This window comes from Gambusia affinis, linkage group LG21 (genome assembly GCF_019740435.1).
Source record: "Gambusia affinis linkage group LG21, SWU_Gaff_1.0, whole genome shotgun sequence".
In the NCBI taxonomy this organism is placed as follows: Eukaryota; Metazoa; Chordata; class Actinopteri; order Cyprinodontiformes; family Poeciliidae; genus Gambusia; species Gambusia affinis.
In genome coordinates, this window is record NC_057888.1 from 8,098,763 (window position 1) to 8,119,934 (window position 21,172).

Sequence of the window (21,172 nt, forward strand, 5' to 3'; positions counted from 1 at the left end):
TGGTTCCAGGTGCAGTTTAGACAATAGAGGGTTCCTGAGTCTTTATGGGAAAATTTTCTTTTTAAGACTCAATTTTCATAATTGTTTCAAATATCACATTGAAGTACAGAGTTTAATGGCAAATATTTCTAAGGTGGGTACACTTTACACATGGAAGTGCACCAGAAATTAGAGTACAAAGAGGTAGGACACAAGGAATTGTAGGGAAAAGATGTGGGCAGGATGGAAAAGGAGGGAAGAGACTAAACAAATGCCTACCTTAAGGAATAAAGTCCAGGAAAAACGTTTTCTCAAAACTACCCAGACTTGGAAAACACCAAAATCAAATTTCAGAATAAAACCGCTTTGCTCAGATCCACTAGCATGTGTGATAAACACCTACTTCACCCATGTAGCTGATATGTCAAATGATGCATCTATAAAACATGATCCAACCTGGCTGATTCCCAGGGATTCACCATTAATCTTTACAAGCAGATGAGGTAAAAACTCAGCTCTGAATCAGTGGTGCAATGAGATTTGTTGGATCAGTTTCACCTACATCTTTGATGTCACAATACTTAACACTTTCATTGTTCTGTACACCATCCTCTGTCAGGTGTGAATATACTCCAGTGGCATTCCAACAGGCTGAATATATTACCTTAACATTGAGAACATTTTCCCAAAATATCAGTGAATAATATTTTACACACTGATATTACACTATTTGGAACACAGAGATGCATATTATTTAAAATTACATTTAAAAAATTACAGGTCATTTGAGATTCTCATAAAAACCCAAAACTTAGTTTCTTATAAGTCTACACGTTTATGCAATGCAAGTTATTGTTTCCTTCCACTAAGCTTTCAATTAACATGTCAAGATATCACAGTCCGCTTCATTGTTATAACTTTTTATGGTTTAATATTAAGCACTTACTATGATTGCATAGACAGTTTAAATTATATTTCATTTATACTATTAAAACAAATATACAAAAAACAATTGGGAGATGTCCATTACCTGTAAACCATAGTAATCAAAATAAGTATTTGTTGTATAATAACCTTTTGACTTCGTTCCTAGATAAACCTAGAGGCCAAACGTTCCATTGTTCCAGTTCTGTTGTGGGAGAAGAAATTCAGGCCGTTAAGATATAAACACCAATTTATTAGGGTCTGTATCACTGGCCAATCAAAACAAGGCACAGTATTCTTAAAAGGACACTGAACGCATCCTGTCTTTTAATGAACTTAAAAGTAGCCGTGCAGTTTTTGAAATGTCTAATCTGTACTCTAAAAAACTTACTACACATTCACTTGTTAAAGAAGCACTGCAATGAGCAAATGAAAAAAAACAGCAGGAACAAACACTGAGGAATGGAGCGTTAAAGTCAATACAAAATATTACAAGTGTGTATCAGTGAACATCTAATAAAAGCTGATATGTTGTCCAAGCTGCAGCCCAGATACAAACCCCTCAGTGTCATAACAAGTACAGATGAGAACTTGCAGTAAATACCTACCATAAGATAAGGTTTTTAGGATGTCAAACATTTCACAATAACATCACTTTCACACATAAAAAGACATTGAAGACACAAAGTCAGCTGTCCATTCAGTCTGTCTGCCTTCTGATCAACTCAGCTCAGTTCAGAGATGGACTTAAATGTTTGTTGTCACTGGTGCTGGTGTAATCTGGACTTCTCTCTCTATTAGGGACAAACCAAACTCTCTAGGAGTCTTTTGCATCTTTCTCTGCCATAAATCCACTTCTGCTCAAGCGCCCTTGACAAAGTCTTTGGGAAAAACAGAACATGTAGAGAAGAGCCCACAGGTCAAAAATTATACATTGTGGGTGATAAAAGGAACTTCTTGTTGCGGTGGGGCGTCTTCACTAAAACGTCCACCACTTTGTGGCTGCAGAGTTCGCCGTTGGACTGAAAGCGACCAAAGATGCATCAGTCCCAAACAACAAAACGCCTTCGGATGAGGCAGCAAAACTCCCATGGATTTTAAACAAAAAAGGACAAAGAACAACAGGAGTACAGGTACAGGTGATCTTTGGAGGTTGCAGATCCAGGATCTACACACACAGAGCTCTGGGGAACCTGAGGAAGAAATTCAAAAATGTAAGTTGGGAAATAAACAATGAGGGGGAAAAAAAAACAACAACAAAAAAACAGGCAACATCTTAAGCCGTGATTAATCTTACCCTTCCTCGGTGAAGCCGTCCATCTCTTCTTCGTCCTCCAGCTCCATGTCCAGCTCGTTGTCGAGGCAACCACGGCCGTAGCCACTAAGAACACTGAAAATAATCCCATTGGTTTTAAATCTTTAAGCAAGGTCTATCTTTAGGTATTATTGTTCTACTATATACATTTTTTAAGAACATTTTCGGCCTTTTGTTGCTGAACAAAAAGATGAAACCTAAACCCAAACAAAACAAGCTTCAGTCCTTTATGCTGGTGATAAGGCAGAAGGAAACTAAGTCGATTAAGACAACACCTTGTTTTATCCTCCATGTAATGATGCTTAAACCTCTCTGATTTTTGTTCCAGTTAAATGATGGGAATTCTTGACTTTGTTTGCAGTTAATACAGCAAAAAGAAAAAACAAACATTTACTGTTCAACCTGCTAAACACTAATCTGAGTCAATAAGAGGAAAATTGGCCAATATGTTCATCTCTGATTCATCCACCACACTGTTCAAAATCCATTCAAATCTCATGCCTTTTCTGACATCATTTATCCAAATCACAGAAAGAAATCTCTGGTCTGTTTTGAGTGCCCTTTAAAAGAAAGAAAGAAAAAAAAAAAAACAACTAAACTTTTACTAGGTGGCATCTTTAGCAAGTAGTGCTTACTGGCACAGACCTGACGGAGCGACACGTGAAGAACACGATCCTCTTCAGTTTTTTGTTGTAAAAGAAGTAGTTGAAGGACCAGAGGCTCCCCTCTTCACCAAAAGGATCAGAATCAAGGTCTGGGTTGTAGCTGAGAAACAAGGAGAAATAAAAGTGACTCCATCTGTCAGAATGGTGCGTTTAAGCGTCGTAAACCCCCAGAACGCTGACCTGTAGATGTCGCAGCTCTGCAGGTTGATCTCCTGGTCGATGGCGTTCCACAGCTCGGGTCCCAAAGAGTTGAACTCTTCTCCCACCGATGAGAACAAGCTGCTGTTCACTGCGTTCACCACCTGAGGAGAAAACTACAGTTTAGCGACATCCCATCGTATTTTTAGAATAATCACACGTCCTGCGGCGGCAGAAGCACTCACCCAGTTGAGGCTGGGCTCTCTGCTGAACTCGTGGGCCCGGCCGGCGCTGAAGTCGTAGTCCGGCCTGAAGGACTCGTTGAGCGTGGTGATGAGGTAGAACAGAGTCTTCCTGCAGACCTTGTCGCTCAGAGGGTTTTCACCGTCCTCGCTGCTCTTCCCCAGCCTACCAAACAAACACAAAGGTTGGCGTCCCTTAAAAACTCCCTGTTACTTTCTCTGATTTCTGCTGAACTGGACTGCTGTGCTTACTGAGAGGGGCTGGCAGCGCTGGTGGACTGAGGGGGAGAAAGGGCTTCCAGGACGTGTGGCTCCCCCTCCTGGCAGAACTGCTTAAACATGTGTTTATCATCTCCTGCCATCTTGCAGGAGTAGCTCTCAATCCTGCAGGACAACAGAAAACATGTGAAACAAAGATTGTTATTGTAATGTTTGCTTTTATTTATTTATTGGATGATTTGACACATAATGGCACCATAACATTTTGCAAAGTAAAAATGCCACAACATTATTATCCAACTAAACATGCTTTAGGTTGCAATTATAGAAGAATATCTAGGTTTTGCCATAGATCCTCAATTGGTTTTAGGTCTAGACTTTGACTAAGCCACTCTAAAATTAATATGCTTCATAGTAAACCCTTCTTTTGTAGCTCTGGTTGTTTTTTTAGGTCTTTACACATTTCTTTCAGAAATGTCCTGCCTTTGTGCACAATCCATCTTTTCTGCAACTCTGACCAGTAACCCTGGAGTTCCTGTGGATTTAAGACATTGGAAGCCACATATACTTTTTCCTTCCAGTTCTGTTATAAACTACTATCACATCAAAGCCATTATGTGTGTTTTGGACTATTTATAAAGCTCTGGATATCCTCTGGAAGCCACAGCAACACAAATGCCTCGCCAGTCACCGTCAAAGGTCTCCTGCGCTCACGTATCTGGGTCAGATGTCTCTGGGACAGATATCAGCGGGCAACAGACGGCAGTTGTTTATTTTCCCCCGGTGCACTCTGAGGTTACACAAGGTGTTACAGCTAAGGATAGAGCGAGTGTGAAGATCCTCTCAGATTCTGACGACTTTAATTATAGGAACATCCAAGGAACACGGAGTGGAAATAGCAGCACTGGTATTCCCAGCACAACACAACACAGCTGACCTTCTGTTTGAATCCTGTTGGCAACAACTCAGCCATTCAGACACAGGAGTAGGCAGCATGCATGTGTAATGAAGGGGCTCATGCATTAATTAATGGTAAAGCTACTTATTTACAGATGCAAAAGATCTTCAACCTACTTTTCCTGCTACGTTGTGAAGCCCTTTGCACCTAAATCCCTTACAGATAAGCAAATACTTAAATCACTTCAGCGTGTCTGAACTTGAATCCATTCTTCGCTACAGCTGTCCTGCACTGAAAGACTCCTCCAACCAGGCTGAAACACCAGCAGAACTCAGCTCTCATGTAACGAGTACGTTAACACTCATGCCAGCTTAACAACGGCCTCCAAAATAACCACAGAACACCGTGATCTGCATCAACCCAGGCCATAGCCACCACACTGCTCAGTTTCACCAGCCCACACAGCAAAACTGCATAGCTCCACAGCCCACTGGAGTTTATGTAATTACACTCCTTTTAGCTGTATCTGCAAGGCCCAGCTGGGAAGAGAGGGTTGCATAACCTGAGGCACACTGATATGGTTTACAGTCTGCAGACTAAATAACAAGAACATCATCGGTGAACTTTCAACGCAAGCTTTGAAAGTAGGCCCATAGAGCAGTAAAACACTTCAGTCAAATTGTGTACCCTGTAGAAGGCTGCTGGAGCTCTACTACCCCAATTCAGCACAGGGCCAGTGACCTCTGCATCTGCAGGCAGTCCTGTTCCATGACGTCAAAAAGGGAAAACGTTTTTTCTGCGCAAGAGAAATGCATGATAAAGACTGCTTCCTCCAAATGCTTTATGCTTAGAAGTGCAACCATGAGGATTTACTCCCTGCATCCATCAGGGTCAATTGGAAAATGGTTGAGGAAAAACTGGGAAAAGGTTAATGGCTAAGGCAAAGTTGGGCTCTAACCATGTTTGTGTTGTCCAATGCACAGTGGAGGATCACAACATAACTCAAATTTCCAAAAAACTCCCAACAGTTCCAAATCCAGCATTTTCAATGACAAATTTAACGTCTAATTGGATAAAAACAGAAAGTAAGTTGTTCTCTGTTAAGCCTTCCATTATCTGCTGAAAGTCTTGCTCTCTGGCAATGTGATAAAAATCTCGACAAGTTTATCATATAACATTTCAATTTAAATTGCATGTTACACAAATAATCACTCATATTCAGTCACCACTTCCACACTGAAGTGCTAAAGCATTACTACAGAAGGGATTTACCTGCCGAGGATACGGGACTCCCCTGTTTCCACACACAGCCGGGAGCTGAGGGCTTCAAAGCTGGAGTTTTCCAACAGCTTCATGACAGCCTGGGGTAGAAAAAAATACATTAAGATGACATTATTAACCTTATGTAAAGGAACAAGTACACTTTTACTCACAAATAGTGTCGATAAAGTAAACAGAAAAGGAAACTCGAACAAGAAGACAGAACTGCGCAGCAGCGCCCCTCGTGGATAAATTGCAGACCAAAACACTATTTCCTCTAACAGAAAACACTGCCCCTCCCCCACACAGTCTTCCTGTTTCAACACATCGATTTTAATTCACTTACCAACAAATTATCTTCCACACAGGCAGAGATAAAAAGGTTTAACCTCGTAGCAGTCGACTGCACCGTTAGAAACTCGACCTCTTTTGTCAAAGCGGTTCACGAGGATTAACGATCCGCGCTTTGTTTTTTCTACCAGCTAACACTAGCTGCTAGCTTGAATATTTATTCTTCGGTCTTCGCCTCAACGCGAAACTAATACCGTGAACTTGAGCTTTGGTATCTTACAGAAACACTCGGTCGAGCGGGAGATGTTCTGAGGCTCTTTAAGTTTATAGAGAAGCTGCTCTTCCCGATTAAATGCGACGAGATTAAATCCAGAGACAGTTGGCGTCCGTCGGAGTCTATCTGCAGCGGCATCCCTTTCGACCTGATTTTACAAAACGATCTGTGTCGGGGGGATCAAGTCGCTCTTTTCTCAGCGACTCGATCAGAAAAGCAGCAAAAAAGCTACTGAGCCTATTGATAAAAAAAAAATCACAACTGAATGCTGTTTCTGCAATTTATCGATAACCTTCAACAACCGCTCTGCTCTCACCAAAACAACAGGATCTACTGTACGTGTTGACCCAGCCCCTTTTCATTTATATACGGGTTTTGCTAAGGACCCACCCATTTTTATTGCCCCTTTGTGATTGGTTTACTTTTGCCTGTCGCTATGTGTAGCGTGAAATACGATTGGTTAAGACAATTGAGGTAGTGGCTTAATGTTTAATGTCAAAAAAGGACATATCTTGCGGTTCCTGACACTACCCAGTTCCGTCAGATTCAGTGGAGCTTCTATGAATATAAAGTTTCTAATCAACAGAGTTTATGTTTGGACTTTGACTGGACCATGCCAGCTTTGATATTAACTATCCCATTGTAGTTCTATCTGACTGTTTACTGTTGTCATCCTGGGTCCAGCTTAAGCTCCGAGTAGAAGGTACTTACTCAAAAAGTTTGCATTAATTCATTTGTCCAATACATATTGTATTGTAGCATTATACCCAAGTAAATACTTATAAGCTAATTATACTACATTTAGCAAGTTCCTAATTGGGATATATTATATTTCTTTAAATCCAATCTAAGGCTATTATTACATAGATCCAAACTTGCTGCATCTTAAATTAACTTTCCCCACAAATCTCCAATATAAAAACAAAATCCACAAATACAATATATTTTTTATTCACATAAATAGTAGTTTGCACATATAATCCATGATACTCCTAAATCAGGTTTGAGCGATATAGTCAGAAACATCCTTTAGTCCTGTGCATTTGCTGTCCACATATTCCAGGATCACATTTCCCCCGTTATGCAGCGGAGCTTCTGGGTGAGCCAGCAGAGAGAGCAGGGAGTCATCCATCTGGAGAGTCTGACCTGTCTCAGGATGACAGAGACGCAGCTTCTGCAAATGAAGACATGGGTTGACATTTATACATAAGACTCTTAACAACAAACTGAGGCCAATAACTTAGTTTGTTGTTAGGGGTCATATGTATCAAAAAGTTGCAAGGTCACTCCAATAGTCCTGTGAAATAAATGTGATTTCCATTATATTTTTATTTTGGTTCTACACAACCACAAAAACATTACAATGGACAATATTTTCAAAGTGATCTAGTCACATGTTAAATAATCATGATTTCCTTGACTACGATTATGCCCGCAATTTTAGTCATTTATTGTAAACGATCATTAAAGTGTCCAAATACAGTATATTTTTTAGATGTCTTTCTCTGTTTACCTTGGCTGTCAGAACATTGTTGTTGTTCTTGAGGCTGGCTAAAGAGGCCGCGTAATCCACCACTTTACCCACACTCCATTTTGAAGAGAAAAACATGGGCCGGCTGCACTCTTTGGCTTCTTTTGGAAGATAAACCTGGAAATAGGTTCTTTCTGCCTGGAAAGCATACATAACAACAACAACAAGAAGGCTTAAGTAGTGTAATATCAGTGTTCTTGCAATTTTTCTAAATCAAAATTCCAGGTTTTGCTACACTTCACTTGAAGTACTCACTCTTTTAAATTCATATGAACATAAAAATAGTGAAATAAAGGAAGGAGGGATGCTTTAGACAATGGAAGAGAGAATGAAGGAAAATATGGAAAAATATGTTTTAGAAAATACTGAAATCAAACAACTTAAGTCACAATTATGGTGGGATGTGGAGCTGATTTTACCTGTGGCAGTCCCTTGTCTCCTGCAGCATGCAGCTTCAGTTTCATAAGGGCAACCTTTGCTGCAGTGGCAGCATTCTTTGCTCCTCTGCGCCCTTTGCTTTTGGATCCAACCTTAGACTCTGAATAGAAAAACACAAAAATGATAGAAAACTCAATTATTGAAGCCACCAAGTGGTTACATTTCTGGATCTGCAGTCCTGCAGAAGTATTCATATTACATAATTGTTTTTTTGTCACATTCATAAATGACTATAAAATGGCAAAAAAGAGTACACACACACAGACAAATCTTAAGCCATTAACCGCACCCTTTACTCTGACATTCCTTAATACAATCTTGTGCAACTAAAATTCACCTAATAAGTAAATAAATAACTTCTTTGGTTATTTGTTTACCAAATATATAGAGACCAAATATGTGTAATGTATTTGTAATATAAATGCAGTTGTTGGCCATTCACCTAAGGTGACAGACCAGAAAAGGATATCAATAAAAATCTCAATTCAAAAGACATTGAAGGGTACAAATTCTTGTGTAGAGTACGATAAGAAATAAAATTGCCATCTGAATCCATACAAAGAAGAGATTAACACTGCCTTTGTCTTCTTTTCTGACCTAAAATCTTTTCCACGAGCTCCTTTGTGGCTGCCATTCGAGGCTTCTGAACCTCCAACTTCTCACACTTGTGATCATCTTGATGACGATGGCTGCAAAAAAATTAAACAGAATAGTAAGTGATTCAAAGATAAAACAGAGAAGGAACCCTTCCCCTCACTTTTTGAAGTCTACAAAAAAAAAAAAACCTACGCCAAACAGAAGTGTTTTTCACACTGCGGACATAAAACTGGCAGCAATTCTCTTCCCTTACAGTCTTCAAATGAGCAGGGATAACTTGTGCTGCCACCAGCGGTCTTAGTTTCCCTTGTTACGGTTTCCTAATGCAAAGAGTAAAAGAACATCATGAGGAAAACACAGTCATTGCTTGTAATAGATTTACAGTTTAGTTAACTCTGGTAAAGTAGTCCAAATCTTAGCAAAGAAAACCACTTATGACAATAAGAAAGTACTATACGCTAATCAAAGAAGCACTTATCAGTTCTAAGGAAGCAGGAGAGCTACAATCTGTTGTCCTGACCATAAATAAAGACATGACCTACCTCTGGACATGAGTGGGCTTCTCTGCTTCTGTGCTCGAGGCTGTGCAGGACAGATGTGAAAGAAAAAAAGACAGCACCAACTTTACTTCACAGTTAGTCTTTTTCTTCCATTTCCAACTTAAGACTTTATTTCCATCTGAAATCTGAACAAATATCTTCCTAATTACAAAAACTACTTGCCCCTTAGATGCTTATTAAAAGAAACTACAATTGTTCAAAATTGTTTCTATAACAGTCCAAATGTCAAAAATGGAGGAGTTCAGCTGGTTGAGTCTACAGAAATCCCACATCAACTTTATATAATATGATCAGACTCTTGTTTGATATTTAAAGTAATAAATCTGCAAGTAAAATGGACGGGAAAATGAAAAACGTACCAGTAAACACCACTGCAAGAGTCGCACACAAATGGAAGAAAATCTGTAAAAGTGTAAAAAACAAACCAAATCAAATTTAGGATGATTTAGTTCATGGTATTACGCATATTGCGAGAACTGGACTCTACTAGTGGTATATAAAACGATTCAACTACATTTTATTTTTAATTAATCATTTAATTAAAAAAGGCTAACTTTTTGTTAAGTTTAAAGGTGGAGTCTAGTCCAGCAGCTGCTAAGCTAATTAGCCGCTAGCTTTCCTGCTAGTGAAGAAAGCTAAGGAAGACCACAGCTAACTAAAAGGCTAGGTATGCTAAGAAGACATTTGCCAAATCTTGCTTGGAAACCCCCCCAAACAATTCAGTATTTTGTTTATTTCTAACCGTTCTGGTGAAATCAAAACGAACCTTTCACGTTGCAGGAATCGACCTGACAGTGTTTACCAATGTCTAATTCAGCCATTAGCTAGCACTATTGACTTCGGTTAAGCTACCCGCCTCTTCGGAAATAACAGTAAAGCCAGCCGGCACTCGATTTTGAAGTGCGCGAAGGCACAAGGCGTTACGGCGACCTGCTTAACAATTTCCTTTCAAAACAAAAGCGCACTCGGGCACTTCTAAAAAAGACAACGAAGACGAAAGAAACAGCTCCTCTTAAGGCTATGGACCAACTGTAGTAAGTAACTGATCTTGTATCTAACCACATTAATTCAAAAGGAAAAATAAATCATCTTACACTATAGCACCCCAAGATAAACGTTTCTCATCTGACCGCTACTTTTAATGGTACTCATGAATGTATTTGCTGCAAGAATTTTTTTTAGAATGCTCTAAGTTTTATATTTCTTTAACAGTTCATTTAAACGTGTTCATTATTCTGAATATGTTTTAAGAATTTGTTGCACATTTGATGGCGTTTGTCAACTGAACTAAACAAAAATTCCAAAAAAATCCTTTAGTAATTTTTTTTACATTGCTTACACACTTACTCATTAGAATTACTTTCATTTGTGAGGGATATGTAATGGTGTTCACATGAACCTAAAAAAACAAAAAAACAAAACTGGAAATATATCCCTACGGAAATAGTCTACACTCTTGTTATTATTGCTCAAACTCATAGTAGCCTATTATGAATTGACCAAAAAATATATAATTAATGATTAGTATTTATTTTATAAACTATGGGAAAAGGGAAAGACTTTTAAAACATATTGATAATTCTTTTGTTTTATTTAGTGTTTTAAAGTTAGAACATGGCAGAGAAAGGCATCATGACGTCACAAGTGTAGCTAATGTTGACAGGTGTGTCCATAGGTGCTCTGACTGGCTGGTTTGAACTAACCTCACAAAGCCGTCGAACAGGAAAATCTGCAATACAACACCTGCCTGGGGAGTCAAGTGAAATATAGAAGGCCGTCTCTTTCTCGGACTCCATCGAGTTCGCGTCTAATTATTTTGGACTAGTAACGCAGTACAATTTAAAAAAAAAAAAAGAAAGAAAGAAAAGAAGAAGCCTCAAAATGAGTAAAATCTCGAAGCTTTTCAAAGGCAGCTCCAGCTCGGGGTCATCATCCAGCTCTTCCTCAAAGTCCAAACACCACCGATCGAAAGGAGGACCGAGTCCGCAGGAGGCCATTCACAGACTCCGGGAAACCGAGGAAATGTTGACGAAGAAGCAGGAATACCTGGAGAAGAGGATAGAGCAAGAAATAGCCACAGCCAAGAAGCACGGGACCAAAAACAAGAAGGGTAGGTCTTCATTGTGGGTTTTCTAAGAAGTATAACACCCGCTTTTTCTGCATTTAAGTTAAGATTTAGCAATATGTCAGAGCTTAAACTCTCCACATAATAGGAGCTTTCATAAAGAGTTATCTCGAATAACTTCCTATTAAGTCACAATCACGTTTGTAAACGGACATGGATAGCTACTTTAAAGTGAGCTTTTATCATTTTATTTTGTGATAATTCAAACAAAATGACAAACCTGAATGTGACCATTTCTGTCCAACTCATCTCCGATATTGTTCTTTTCCTGTATCTGCTTTAAGAAACTATATTAAAAACGCAACCAAAGGTTTATTCTTCAATTTATCCTCCTTGGCTTGAGTTTAAACTTCTGAACTTAAATTTTATTATCAAAATCAGCACTTTTCATAATTAACATAGAATAATTCAGGCATTAATTTGTAACAAGTTTAACCTGAAGGTATCCATTGTTTTTATTACACCCCTGTGCAGGTGGAGGCAAATGGAATGGAGTATTGGATTGCTGAAAACATGGCCTTCATAGCATTTCCTGCTATTCTTATCTGCACAACAAAATGTAAATGATCCATAAATGTAGGAATGGATCATAATAGAGAAGCAATTTGGAATAATTTCTCCTTCCTGTGGAGCTCTACCCAACACAAAATGTTTTCTTCGCTGCATTATCTGTGAGTCACTAAAGACTAAAACTAAATGCAGCGATGTAAAGGGAGGAACCCCAGGTTTGATCTTTGGACACACCCAACACTTGTCTGACAAATGATAGAAAGGGATAATCATTTGCCAGGGTTTATCACAAATCATCACTTGAGATATTCTGAAATGGATTAATCTTCTGCAAGTGAATGGAAAGAGTAGGAACCTCCTTTAAGCCTGCTGACTGACAGTGTGCAGCAACAAGCCAGGAATTGCATCGGTGCATTAATCTGTGCTCCATAAACTTGTCGAAAACTCAGGTCTCTCAGCCACACCGATAAAATGTGTAGCATGAACCAAAGACTGAAGATTCTCTGCTTTCCTGCCCATTTTAGTTAACGGCTAAGTTTGTTAATTAAACTAAATAAACCCTGGCTGCAAACAAAACATATTTCTCCAGATACTGACCTAGTATCTTGCTGTCAATATAAAGCTATCTAATATTGGACTTTCATAAATCAGCAAGATATTTCAGCATTGAATGAGATGGATAATCAATGATAATGTTTGGTTTATGACATCAGTGGCTACAGAGTACTATAAACTGTGGGCGCAGTATGACAGAAAAGTATTGTGTTTTTGAATTCTTAACTGTTGAGAACCTTGGTGTACTTTTCTTTTAGTAACAGGTACATGCCGAGATGAACTAATCTTTAAGAATTAATGTGATTTTTTTTTTCTCTTTCTTTTTGTTTACATGGTTTGTTTTCTCCGGAACAGCTGCTCTACAGGCTCTGAAGAGGAAGAAGCGCTTGGAGCAGCAACTGACCCAGATTGATGGCACCCTGTCCACCATTGAATTTCAGAGGGAGGCCCTGGAGAACTCACACACCAACACAGAGGTCCTCAAGAACATGGGCTTTGCTGCCAAGGCCATGAAGCAGGTCCACCAGAACATGTAAGGAACTGGGTACAAACTATTTGAAGAATGTGTGTTTTGGGTGGGTGCAACACCTGCATTCAGATAATAAATATTGTACACCAGATTAAAATTTGAACTTGCATCGGGTGTATTTTATTTTTCTCAGGGACGTCGACAAGATTGATGATCTGATGCAGGACATCACTGAGCAGCAAGATGTGGCTCGGGAAATCAGCGAGGCAATTTCCGGGCCATTCGGCGAGCAGTTTGATGAGGTTTTTCAGTTTTCTCCACCTTCATCTTCAGACGGGTCTTTCTTGCTTTTTGTTTTTTTGTTTTTTTTTTACTCATGTTGTAGATCTTTTAGCTCGTTCTTGCTTTATGCTTGTTAGGATGAGCTCCTTGCAGAGCTGGAGGAACTGGAGCAGGAGGACTTGGAGGAGAGCATGAAGAGTATGGGAGGACTGCCGAGCGTTCCCAGCTCCAAACTGCCCTCATCACGCCCCAGTCATGCAAGTGAGTCTATCACGCAAGCTTACATGATCATGTTTGTATTTACAGTGCCCTGCAGAAGTCTCATAACCTTTGATCATGTGTTTTAATAGAATATGCCAACAAAAAGTATAGCAAAAATGTGATGTAGAAAGTAAATGATGCATAATTTTCAAACCTTTTGCTACTTAAAGTCAAATACTAAATTGGAGTAAAGAGTAAAGATGTAGATATGTAGCATGTAGATGAGCTATTTAGTTGCAGAGGCCTAAACAATTGAATTACAAGATAAAAAAAAGTTATGGTTATCTGAGAATGTCTAGATGTTTGTTTTATTATCTGCCTCATACATTGAAGGTAATTAATAATAATCTCAGCTCATTATAGAAAATACAAGTAGAAAAACCTTGATCTAATCATTTAAGTTAAGTGTTCATCTTCTTTTTGCTTTTTTTTTAGCAACTAAGAAAAGGGTTGAAGAAGACGATGACATGCGTATGCTGGCATCATGGGGAACATGAGTATGTTAACGAAGAGAAAGCATTATTGAACACTGTAATGCCAACTTTTTTGTATTTACTTTTCACTTATTCAAGGTTGTTGAAGGTTTTTAGGGAAATTGAGAAAGATTTTACCATTATTGGCTTTTTGATTAATGATCTAAAAGCAAAGGAATACAACAATAGTTTAAGTTTAGGTTATTTTGTTAAGAGCATGCTGCACTCATAATTTTTGTCTAACAAGGATATACTTAATGCTATTAATCCACAGGGCAGATCTGCTTCTTCTGCAGCTGTAGATAAATACAGGTTCAGACTACCGTAAATGTTGTAAATGACATTATAATCTCTGTCTAATAATAAAACTGACTCCTACACATTGTGTCAAGTTACTTTATGAGAAATGACTTTTAGTACTTCTATGTATCATGATGGAGGGGAAGAAGCCTCTGCCTGAACCACTGCATCAGGAGCAGCTTCTGGAGCAGGGGTCCTCAAATCTACACCTCAAGGTCTGATGTTGTGCAACTTTACAACACACTTGGGTCAAATAATGAGGTCATTTTTTTTGGTCAGAATACTGCATAATTTTATATTTATGTTTAGTTTTTATTTGGATGCCAAATAAAAAATTTCCACCTTCTGGAACATCCACGTTTAAGGAGTTTTATTTTTCTTTTTACTTCCGGTCCCCTTTTTTTCCGCTTTTACTCTGAAAGGATTGACCGGAAGTAGCGCTGACGTTAGGCTTTTTCCGGTAACTTGTGTCATCATCAGGAGGAAGTTCTTCGAAGAACGAGGCGCCCGAAGTGAATTGAACCCCTCAAAGAGGACTTTATCCCGGGATAAAACTGACTATGGCCGACAATACACCGAAAGAGACAGCAGGTGAGGCAAAGCGGCCTCCATCCGGTTAATTTATGAACTTTTAAAGTGATTATGTATCGTCACCGCGGCTGACAAAATTAGCATTAAAGTTAGCAGACAATTTTAAACTAAAGAAACAAACAAAACTTGAAAACGTTTTCCTATTTCCTGTTGTTATAAATATCGGATACTTTGTTTCTAGTTTATATTTCAACCTTAGAACTACATACCGCTGCTTAGCTTGTGTTCATGAATGATTAACTTCTTTGATGTTATAAAGTGGTTCATGAGGCAAACATTTTAACAACAAACTCATATTTAGAAAGCAGAATATATGCAATTTATCGAAGATTTTAGACACTATATTAAATCATTTCATATTTGGATATTTACATAGTTTTATGTATAGGTGACCATTATAGTATTAAGTTCTTTCTTGGTAATACAACTTTGTAAAACAAATTACTAAGGGGTCTTAATTTAAAACTTCAAGTCTTCATGGATTAAAACATATTCTGAAATAAAAGAGATTTCAGATATATAATCAGGAAATTGGGTCTTTAAGGAGTCTCACTTTTAGTGGACAGGAAACAGGAGCAGCCTTGAAACTAATGGGGATTTCCCTATTGTGAAAAATGCCCTTAAATAAAGGCTCAACTTATAAGATGTGTTCTTTTCTCTTTAAACTAAAAACCAAAGTGCTTTGACTACAGTGATGATAGAAGCAATAAGAAAATAAAAAGTAATTACATTTTAAATAGTATCACATATATTATCATTTGAATAAAGGTGATGAATTATATCTGTATTACTTGCTTGTGTTATTGCAGAGTATCCTGACTGATACATATTGGTCTCTGGGTGTTATTTATTTAGTTTTCTCATATTTATTTACAGAATAGTTTGTTGTGAACTTTTACCCAACGTATTACCAGAATAAACACCAGCATTGTAACCAAAGAGTTTCTATGAAGTCTTGAAAAGTATGAAAAAGCAAGGCTTGCTTTTTAGATTTGTACAGATTTTGCTGTAAACATTCATAAGAAAGAAAAGTGGGAGTTTACTTTAACTATAGATCACCAGATCGGTGCATCTTTAGAAACAGGAGATTGGAAAAACACTTCCACTTTAAGATCTTTTGCTGACGTAAAACCCAGTTACTGTGTGATACAAGTCAACATGCACTAAACTTAAAATCATTAGGTTCTTTTAAGAATATGTGAATTTCATGAGGTAACAATCCCAAAACAGACAATTGCTAATAATTTCTTAATAAACCTATTTTCATATTTATTGTCAGAGCTAAACAGAACAAATACCATCCGCATTTACACTTGTAGTTATATTATGTAAAGTGCCTTAATGCATCTTTCCATATTGACTGATTTCAGAAAAAAATATCTAATGCAAGTTAGTGTGAGCGGGCATTATCTAATAACCAAGGAAGAAATTTAATAAGTATTTATTCATATTTAAACAATTGGTTTCTAGTTCATTCAAACATGTGCAGTGTACTATTATCACTATTAAGAAAGATGAGTGTAAAAAAATCCTCATATGTCATATAAAAACATTAAGGGGTAGCATTTACAAAAAATATCTAAAACAAAAACATAAAATATCAGTAAAAATATATAGATCATGACTTAAAAAATAATGAATGTATTCATACTGCTTCTGTCATAATATTACAGTAGTTATATTACATTAAACACTAGCTAAATTTAAAATAACTTGTGTAACCTCTCTAATTGCAGCCAAAGATTCTTCTGGGCCAGAGAAAGAGACCCAAGAGACAGCAGCTCCAGAGGTTCCAGCAGCTCCAGCTCAGGACGCGCCATTTCTGCCTGAAATCCGCCTGGTGGTGTTAGGATGGAGGTGGCCGGGGAAGAGCCTGACAGCCAACACCATCCTAGGCAGAGAGGAGTTCCACCTGGAGCGAGCGGCCGAGTTCTGCGTTACCAGGGAGACCGAGGTAGATGGCCGCCAGGTGGTAGTGGTGGACACTCCCGGCTGGTTCTCCGCGCAGGATACCCCACCCTCCTATAAACAGGAGCTGGTCAGGGGCTCCTCTCTTTGCCCTCCGGGTCCTCACGCCTTCCTGCTGATCATCCCCGTGGGCATGTTCACGGAGGTCGACCGCGCACGCATCGAGGAGAATGTGAGCCTCTTTGGGGAGCACGTGTGGAATCACACAATCGTGGTGTTCACTTGGGCAGAGGTGTTGAAGAAGATCACCCTGGAGAGATACATTCACAGGGAGGGCAAAGATCTACAGTGGGTGTTGAGGAAGTGTAAGAAGAGGTTCATACTTATTAACAACAACATCTTCGGGGAGAATCCCCAGGTGGGAAAGCTAATGAAGAAGGTTGAGAAGATGGTGGTAGAGGAAGGGGGCCACTACAGTTTAGAGGTGAAAGAAAAACCTTTGGATGTGAACCAGAATCCAGCCAGGCCGGCGCAGGAGCTGGGAGCCCGACCCAAACAGAACTCTGGACTGAACCTGTCAAAGACCTTGGAGGCAGAGCAGACCTGCGGTGAGTAGTGATTTCACGTTATTTCATTAGGTTACATAAAATCAGTCTGTAATACAGGCTAAGATGAATAATTTTGTGTTTATGGCGCCACTCCGAACTGCTTGTTTGTACAACAAATGGATCCACAGAAAACTAAAGGTCCTCCAGTGTTCCACTCTGTAATTTCTTTTCTTTTCTTTTTTTGTAGCTATCTAGTTTTACTGTTTTGCTTAAAGCTGTCATGTGACCAAAAGAGGGTGAGGAAAACTGATGAGTCACAGCTCTCTCTCTCTCTCTGGGAGTGGATCACGTTAAACACAACTTTCATGCCACACCAACTACAATCAGCTTCTCTATCCAGAGTTCACCCTTTCTCTGCTGTTAACTCATGTTTCCCCAGGTTCTTGTAAAATCACAGTATCATGTTTGGGTCAAAAATAGTGCTGGGACTCCAGTAAAGAATCTAATTCAATTAATTTGTAATTAATCACATTTTAATCAAAAACCATACATAGGCAGAATAAGAGATACTTTCTATTTAAAAAGACCCTTTGTTTTTAATTTGTGATTTTGGTTATTCAACCATCACGTTTCAGGAACCCCTGATCATTCCTAGAACTTTGAAAAAATACTACTTTAGATATGTGAACTATGGAAGCACAACATCTGTGCTGCTGTGTTTCATTGAGATGGTGCTGCTGTACCGTCTCAATGTAGGCTTGAATAACTTTCTTTTTGCACAACTTGCAAACAACAGTAGTCTTTTCCAGCATCATACTGGATCGCTTTTTAAAAATGAGCCCCCGGTCGGCCAAGAGAAGCGGCTTTTGTCATCCATCATTGTTGTTTGTGGATGCCGCTTGTGCATCTGATGTACGGATGTACCAGAAACACAATGCAAAGGTTCCAGGTTAAAATGAACAAAAAACAATTAATTGTGTTACAGTTTTTAACACTAAAAATATATGTATTTAATTATTAAAAATATCTCATTACAGAGTAAAACAACTTTCTTTTTGATGCTGAATTTAAAACTCAACATAGCAACCAAATGCCAATTTGGATGCTAATTACTCTTATCCATTTTTGTTTTATTTTGGGGAGAATAGATTTTAAAAAAACAAAACAGTAATGTGGTGAACACGTTTAACTTTATTGTGGATTTTCTTTACAAAGCTAATATAATGACAGCAGTTTATAAGAATGCATACAGACATCACGTTAAGTGAAGTTTAATTCTCTTTTTCTCTGGTTCTAGATTAACGAGACCCTGCATGCTGAAGGACTTGACTTCTGACTGAGACACATAGAAAAAGGCATAACTGTAAAAAATGTTACTGAATGCAGAAAAACGTATGAAAATATCATATTTAAAATAAGGCATGTTCTTGAGGCCTTTTTAGAAAACGTGTTGTCCAAAGATGATTATTTTTTTATCCTGGTATTTTATTTGGATTAATTATAGTGTATGTTTTTAGTAGAGGGAGGTGGGTGTTTTACTATTAAACAAAGAGGCACAGGCTGTTACACACAGAAAGTGGCCAACATTATCTTCAAACTGAGCACTCCTTAAAATGGCCGACACTGACAACAGGACTGCACTACTAAACTGTCACCATTATTTACTGTTGATGAGCAGATCAATTTTTTTTTTTTTCAGAAGATTCCCTTCTTTTGTGACCAAAATGTGAATAGTTTAGTTTTGCTGCAATGTTTCTTCCACTTGTCTGTGTACAACTGTAAAGCACAAAAGCATTTATTGACTTTTCCCTGCAAAGTGCTGCCCTAAAGCACTTCTTGTGTTTACTTTAAACCAATGTTTATAGTAAATTATGAGAGGCAGCAGTTTTTTGGGGCAAAGTGTGACCTACTTGTACGTTTTTTTTTTACCTTCTGAAATCCTAGTTGTCACGTTATTTTGATAACATTTCCGGTTACTCTGTGCATGTTCTTTTTCTATTGTAAATGAATTATCTTTTACTTTCTGACAAAATAAATGATTTTAAGGCAATTGTGGGTGTTGTGTGTGAAGGGTTTTTTTTTATTCTCAAGCAAATATATTTATTATAAGTTAATGTACATTTTCATCCTTTCAATCATCCATCCATTAATTTGACAATCCATTTTTTGGTCCCATCCATCATTCTATTTGTCTCTCCAACATCTTTTGTCCCTCCACTTATGCCTGGCCATCTAATATTCTGTTCTCCCATTTATGTCCACCGATCCATTCATCAGTCTCTTTCCATACATCTGACCATTTGTTTATCTGTCCATCCTGCTATCCATTCGCCATCCTTTTGTCTATCCAAAAATCTGCCTGGCATCCATTCCTCTTCGTCCAACAATCCATCCACTCACTTCACACTCAGTGAGTTGTGCAGAGCTAACACTTAAAGCCAGACTTCTGTAGAAATATTTGCAATAAACCTGTAGAAAACTGCTGCCATTATACTTAAAAAAAGGTTCGAGAACTCTAAACATTTATGTGTGGAAAACTGGAAGATTGACATACAGCTGACTTCAGTTCTACAGTCTATCTCAGACTTACTCCCTGTGGCACTGATTCCATTCAGTTTGCTCTAAATGGGATCTTCAAGAATAACATCTTTCTCCTCCATCTGTGGTTAAATGTCAATAAATTGTTGCCCTTGGGAAGTTAGACTGAAATCTGGACTCCTTTTTGTCCACATATGGTAATCTGCCAGATGGTGAACTAACAGTGTATTTTTTTTACAAGCAGTTTCTTGCAGCAAATTTCTGTGTCCTGTTCGTCTGTTTCTGGGAGCAGCTGGTTTGCATCCGTTAGCTGCCTTTTACAAAGAAACTGAGCTCAGCACTTGTTTGGGCCATTGACAGACAAATTTGTGGACATACACCTGAGATGGGAAACAGATCTGTGAGGAGTTGTTACTGATGTTATTTGAGGCGTTGGAAGTTGACGTTATCTGAACAGTAACAATAACCAATAATGCAACAGGACTGCGGTTGTAAATGGTTTTGAGGCAACTAATGTAGCTTGTTTCTATGTTGGTGCATTTCATGAAGACCACATTTATTATTTTTATCCTTTTCTAGATCAGCATGCAAAATCTGGTTATTTCTCAGACATGGACAAAGAAAACAATATTTATTTTCCTCTAGTTTCCAGGGGCTGTTTGTGTACTTGAAAACCTTTTATCAACCATCACTGTTTAGACTACTTTAAAGTGGCTTTATCTTTAAGAAGAGTGCTGGCCTTCAATTTCTGGTCACGATGAGCTGCTGCAAATCTCAAACTTCTTATTTGAATCCCCCCCCCCAAAAAAAAAAACCCCAAAATAAATAAACAAAAAAATTGGAAATATGTTCTTTATGATTTTCTAATTTATCAAGTAATGTAAAAAATATCTTGGTAAGAAGCAATGATATACCGCCAGGTCCAAATGGATCTTGCACTTCATGTCAGATAATTACGCTTAAAATGATAAATAATGGCTTCCTTAGTAGAGCTGATTTTAAATCCATAACAGTTTTTGTTAAACTTTATAAATAAAATAAAGGTCAAGGGTTATTGATACTTTTAAAATATATTGCACTGTCCAGTTTTTCCTTCATGCCAAATTTAAATGGTGCAGCATTGAACAATCAAGCCTCAAAGTTAAAAAATACAACTCAAAAGTAAACCAAGTTTTAATTAGAAGTGCAGACTAAAGTTTGGTTTTTATTCCTGTTCCTATGTTCATATTGACGGTCCTCTTGAAATCTACATTGTTGTCTTTACATCCAGGAAAAATAATT

At 38.1% G+C, this 21,172-nt stretch overlaps 4 protein-coding genes across 5 annotated transcripts; 2 read left to right on the forward strand and 2 right to left on the reverse strand.

The window, feature by feature from the left end:
- Nucleotides 1-1,135: 1,135 nt before the first annotated feature.
- On the reverse strand, nucleotides 1,136-6,578 carry maf1b (MAF1 homolog, negative regulator of RNA polymerase III b). The gene is made up of 8 exons (XM_044104317.1): nucleotides 5,987-6,578; nucleotides 5,653-5,741; nucleotides 3,516-3,647; nucleotides 3,267-3,429; nucleotides 3,064-3,185; nucleotides 2,864-2,983; nucleotides 2,201-2,293; nucleotides 1,136-2,096 (listed from the first exon to the last, which is right to left on the reverse strand). Exons 2-8 carry the CDS (start codon nucleotides 5,733-5,735, stop codon nucleotides 2,072-2,074), a joined length of 738 nt encoding a protein of 245 aa, XP_043960252.1. The 5' UTR covers nucleotides 5,736-5,741; nucleotides 5,987-6,578; the 3' UTR covers nucleotides 1,136-2,071.
- Nucleotides 6,579-7,132: 554 nt separating this feature from the next.
- On the reverse strand, nucleotides 7,133-10,272 carry zfand1 (zinc finger, AN1-type domain 1). The gene is made up of 8 exons (XM_044104323.1): nucleotides 10,098-10,272; nucleotides 9,691-9,733; nucleotides 9,314-9,353; nucleotides 8,964-9,091; nucleotides 8,772-8,863; nucleotides 8,156-8,274; nucleotides 7,719-7,874; nucleotides 7,133-7,379 (listed from the first exon to the last, which is right to left on the reverse strand). The coding sequence occupies exons 1-8, from the start codon at nucleotides 10,150-10,152 to the stop codon at nucleotides 7,203-7,205; spliced, it is 810 nt and encodes a 269-aa protein (XP_043960258.1). The 5' UTR covers nucleotides 10,153-10,272; the 3' UTR covers nucleotides 7,133-7,202.
- On the forward strand, nucleotides 10,242-14,386 carry chmp4c (charged multivesicular body protein 4C). Its single transcript, XM_044104324.1, has 6 exons — nucleotides 10,242-10,365; nucleotides 11,007-11,441; nucleotides 12,876-13,053; nucleotides 13,184-13,292; nucleotides 13,410-13,533; nucleotides 13,969-14,386. The coding sequence occupies exons 2-6, from the start codon at nucleotides 11,213-11,215 to the stop codon at nucleotides 14,028-14,030; spliced, it is 702 nt and encodes a 233-aa protein (XP_043960259.1). The 5' UTR covers nucleotides 10,242-10,365; nucleotides 11,007-11,212; the 3' UTR covers nucleotides 14,031-14,386.
- Nucleotides 14,387-14,715: 329 nt separating this feature from the next.
- Nucleotides 14,716-19,408, forward strand: LOC122824099 (GTPase IMAP family member 9). Of its 2 annotated transcripts, XM_044104322.1 has the most exons (3): nucleotides 14,730-14,897; nucleotides 16,634-17,413; nucleotides 18,651-19,408. In XM_044104322.1, the coding sequence occupies exons 1-3, from the start codon at nucleotides 14,867-14,869 to the stop codon at nucleotides 18,653-18,655; spliced, it is 816 nt and encodes a 271-aa protein (XP_043960257.1). In that variant the 5' UTR covers nucleotides 14,730-14,866; the 3' UTR covers nucleotides 18,656-19,408. The 2 variants fall into 2 exon arrangements, with proteins under 2 accessions (XP_043960255.1, XP_043960257.1); XM_044104320.1 differs by lacking the exon at nucleotides 18,651-19,408 and having other exon boundaries at nucleotides 14,716-14,897; nucleotides 16,634-17,421.
- The last annotated feature ends 1,764 nt before the right edge of the window (nucleotides 19,409-21,172 follow it).

What these genes read in the sequence shown, in the direction of transcription:
- maf1b (XM_044104317.1), bottom strand. Translation starts at nt 5,735, where the DNA reads ATGAAGCTGTTGGAAAACTCCAGCTTTGAAGCCCTCAGCTCCCGGCTG. An exon ending in GAGTCCCGTATCCTCGGCAG is followed by an intron (nt 3,648 to 5,652) that starts GTAAATCCCTTC and finishes GTTGTCCTGCAG; the next exon opens with GATTGAGAGCTACTCCTGCA. An exon ending in AGCGCTGCCAGCCCCTCTCA is followed by an intron (nt 3,430 to 3,515) that starts GTAAGCACAGCA and finishes TTTGTTTGGTAG; the next exon opens with GCTGGGGAAGAGCAGCGAGG.
- zfand1 (XM_044104323.1), bottom strand. Translation starts at nt 10,152, where the DNA reads ATGGCTGAATTAGACATTGGTAAACACTGTCAGGTCGATTCCTGCAAC. An exon ending in GCTCGTGGAAAAGATTTTAG is followed by an intron (nt 8,275 to 8,771) that starts GTCAGAAAAGAA and finishes TTTTCTATTCAG; the next exon opens with AGTCTAAGGTTGGATCCAAA. An exon ending in GAGACAAGGGACTGCCACAG is followed by an intron (nt 7,875 to 8,155) that starts GTAAAATCAGCT and finishes TATGCTTTCCAG; the next exon opens with GCAGAAAGAACCTATTTCCA.
- chmp4c (XM_044104324.1), top strand. Translation starts at nt 11,213, where the DNA reads ATGAGTAAAATCTCGAAGCTTTTCAAAGGCAGCTCCAGCTCGGGGTCA. An exon ending in CGGGACCAAAAACAAGAAGG is followed by an intron (nt 11,442 to 12,875) that starts GTAGGTCTTCAT and finishes TCTCCGGAACAG; the next exon opens with CTGCTCTACAGGCTCTGAAG. An exon ending in TCGGCGAGCAGTTTGATGAG is followed by an intron (nt 13,293 to 13,409) that starts GTTTTTCAGTTT and finishes TATGCTTGTTAG; the next exon opens with GATGAGCTCCTTGCAGAGCT.
- LOC122824099 (XM_044104320.1), top strand. Translation starts at nt 14,867, where the DNA reads ATGGCCGACAATACACCGAAAGAGACAGCAG. An exon ending in TACACCGAAAGAGACAGCAG is followed by an intron (nt 14,898 to 16,633) that starts GTGAGGCAAAGC and finishes CTCTAATTGCAG; the next exon opens with CCAAAGATTCTTCTGGGCCA.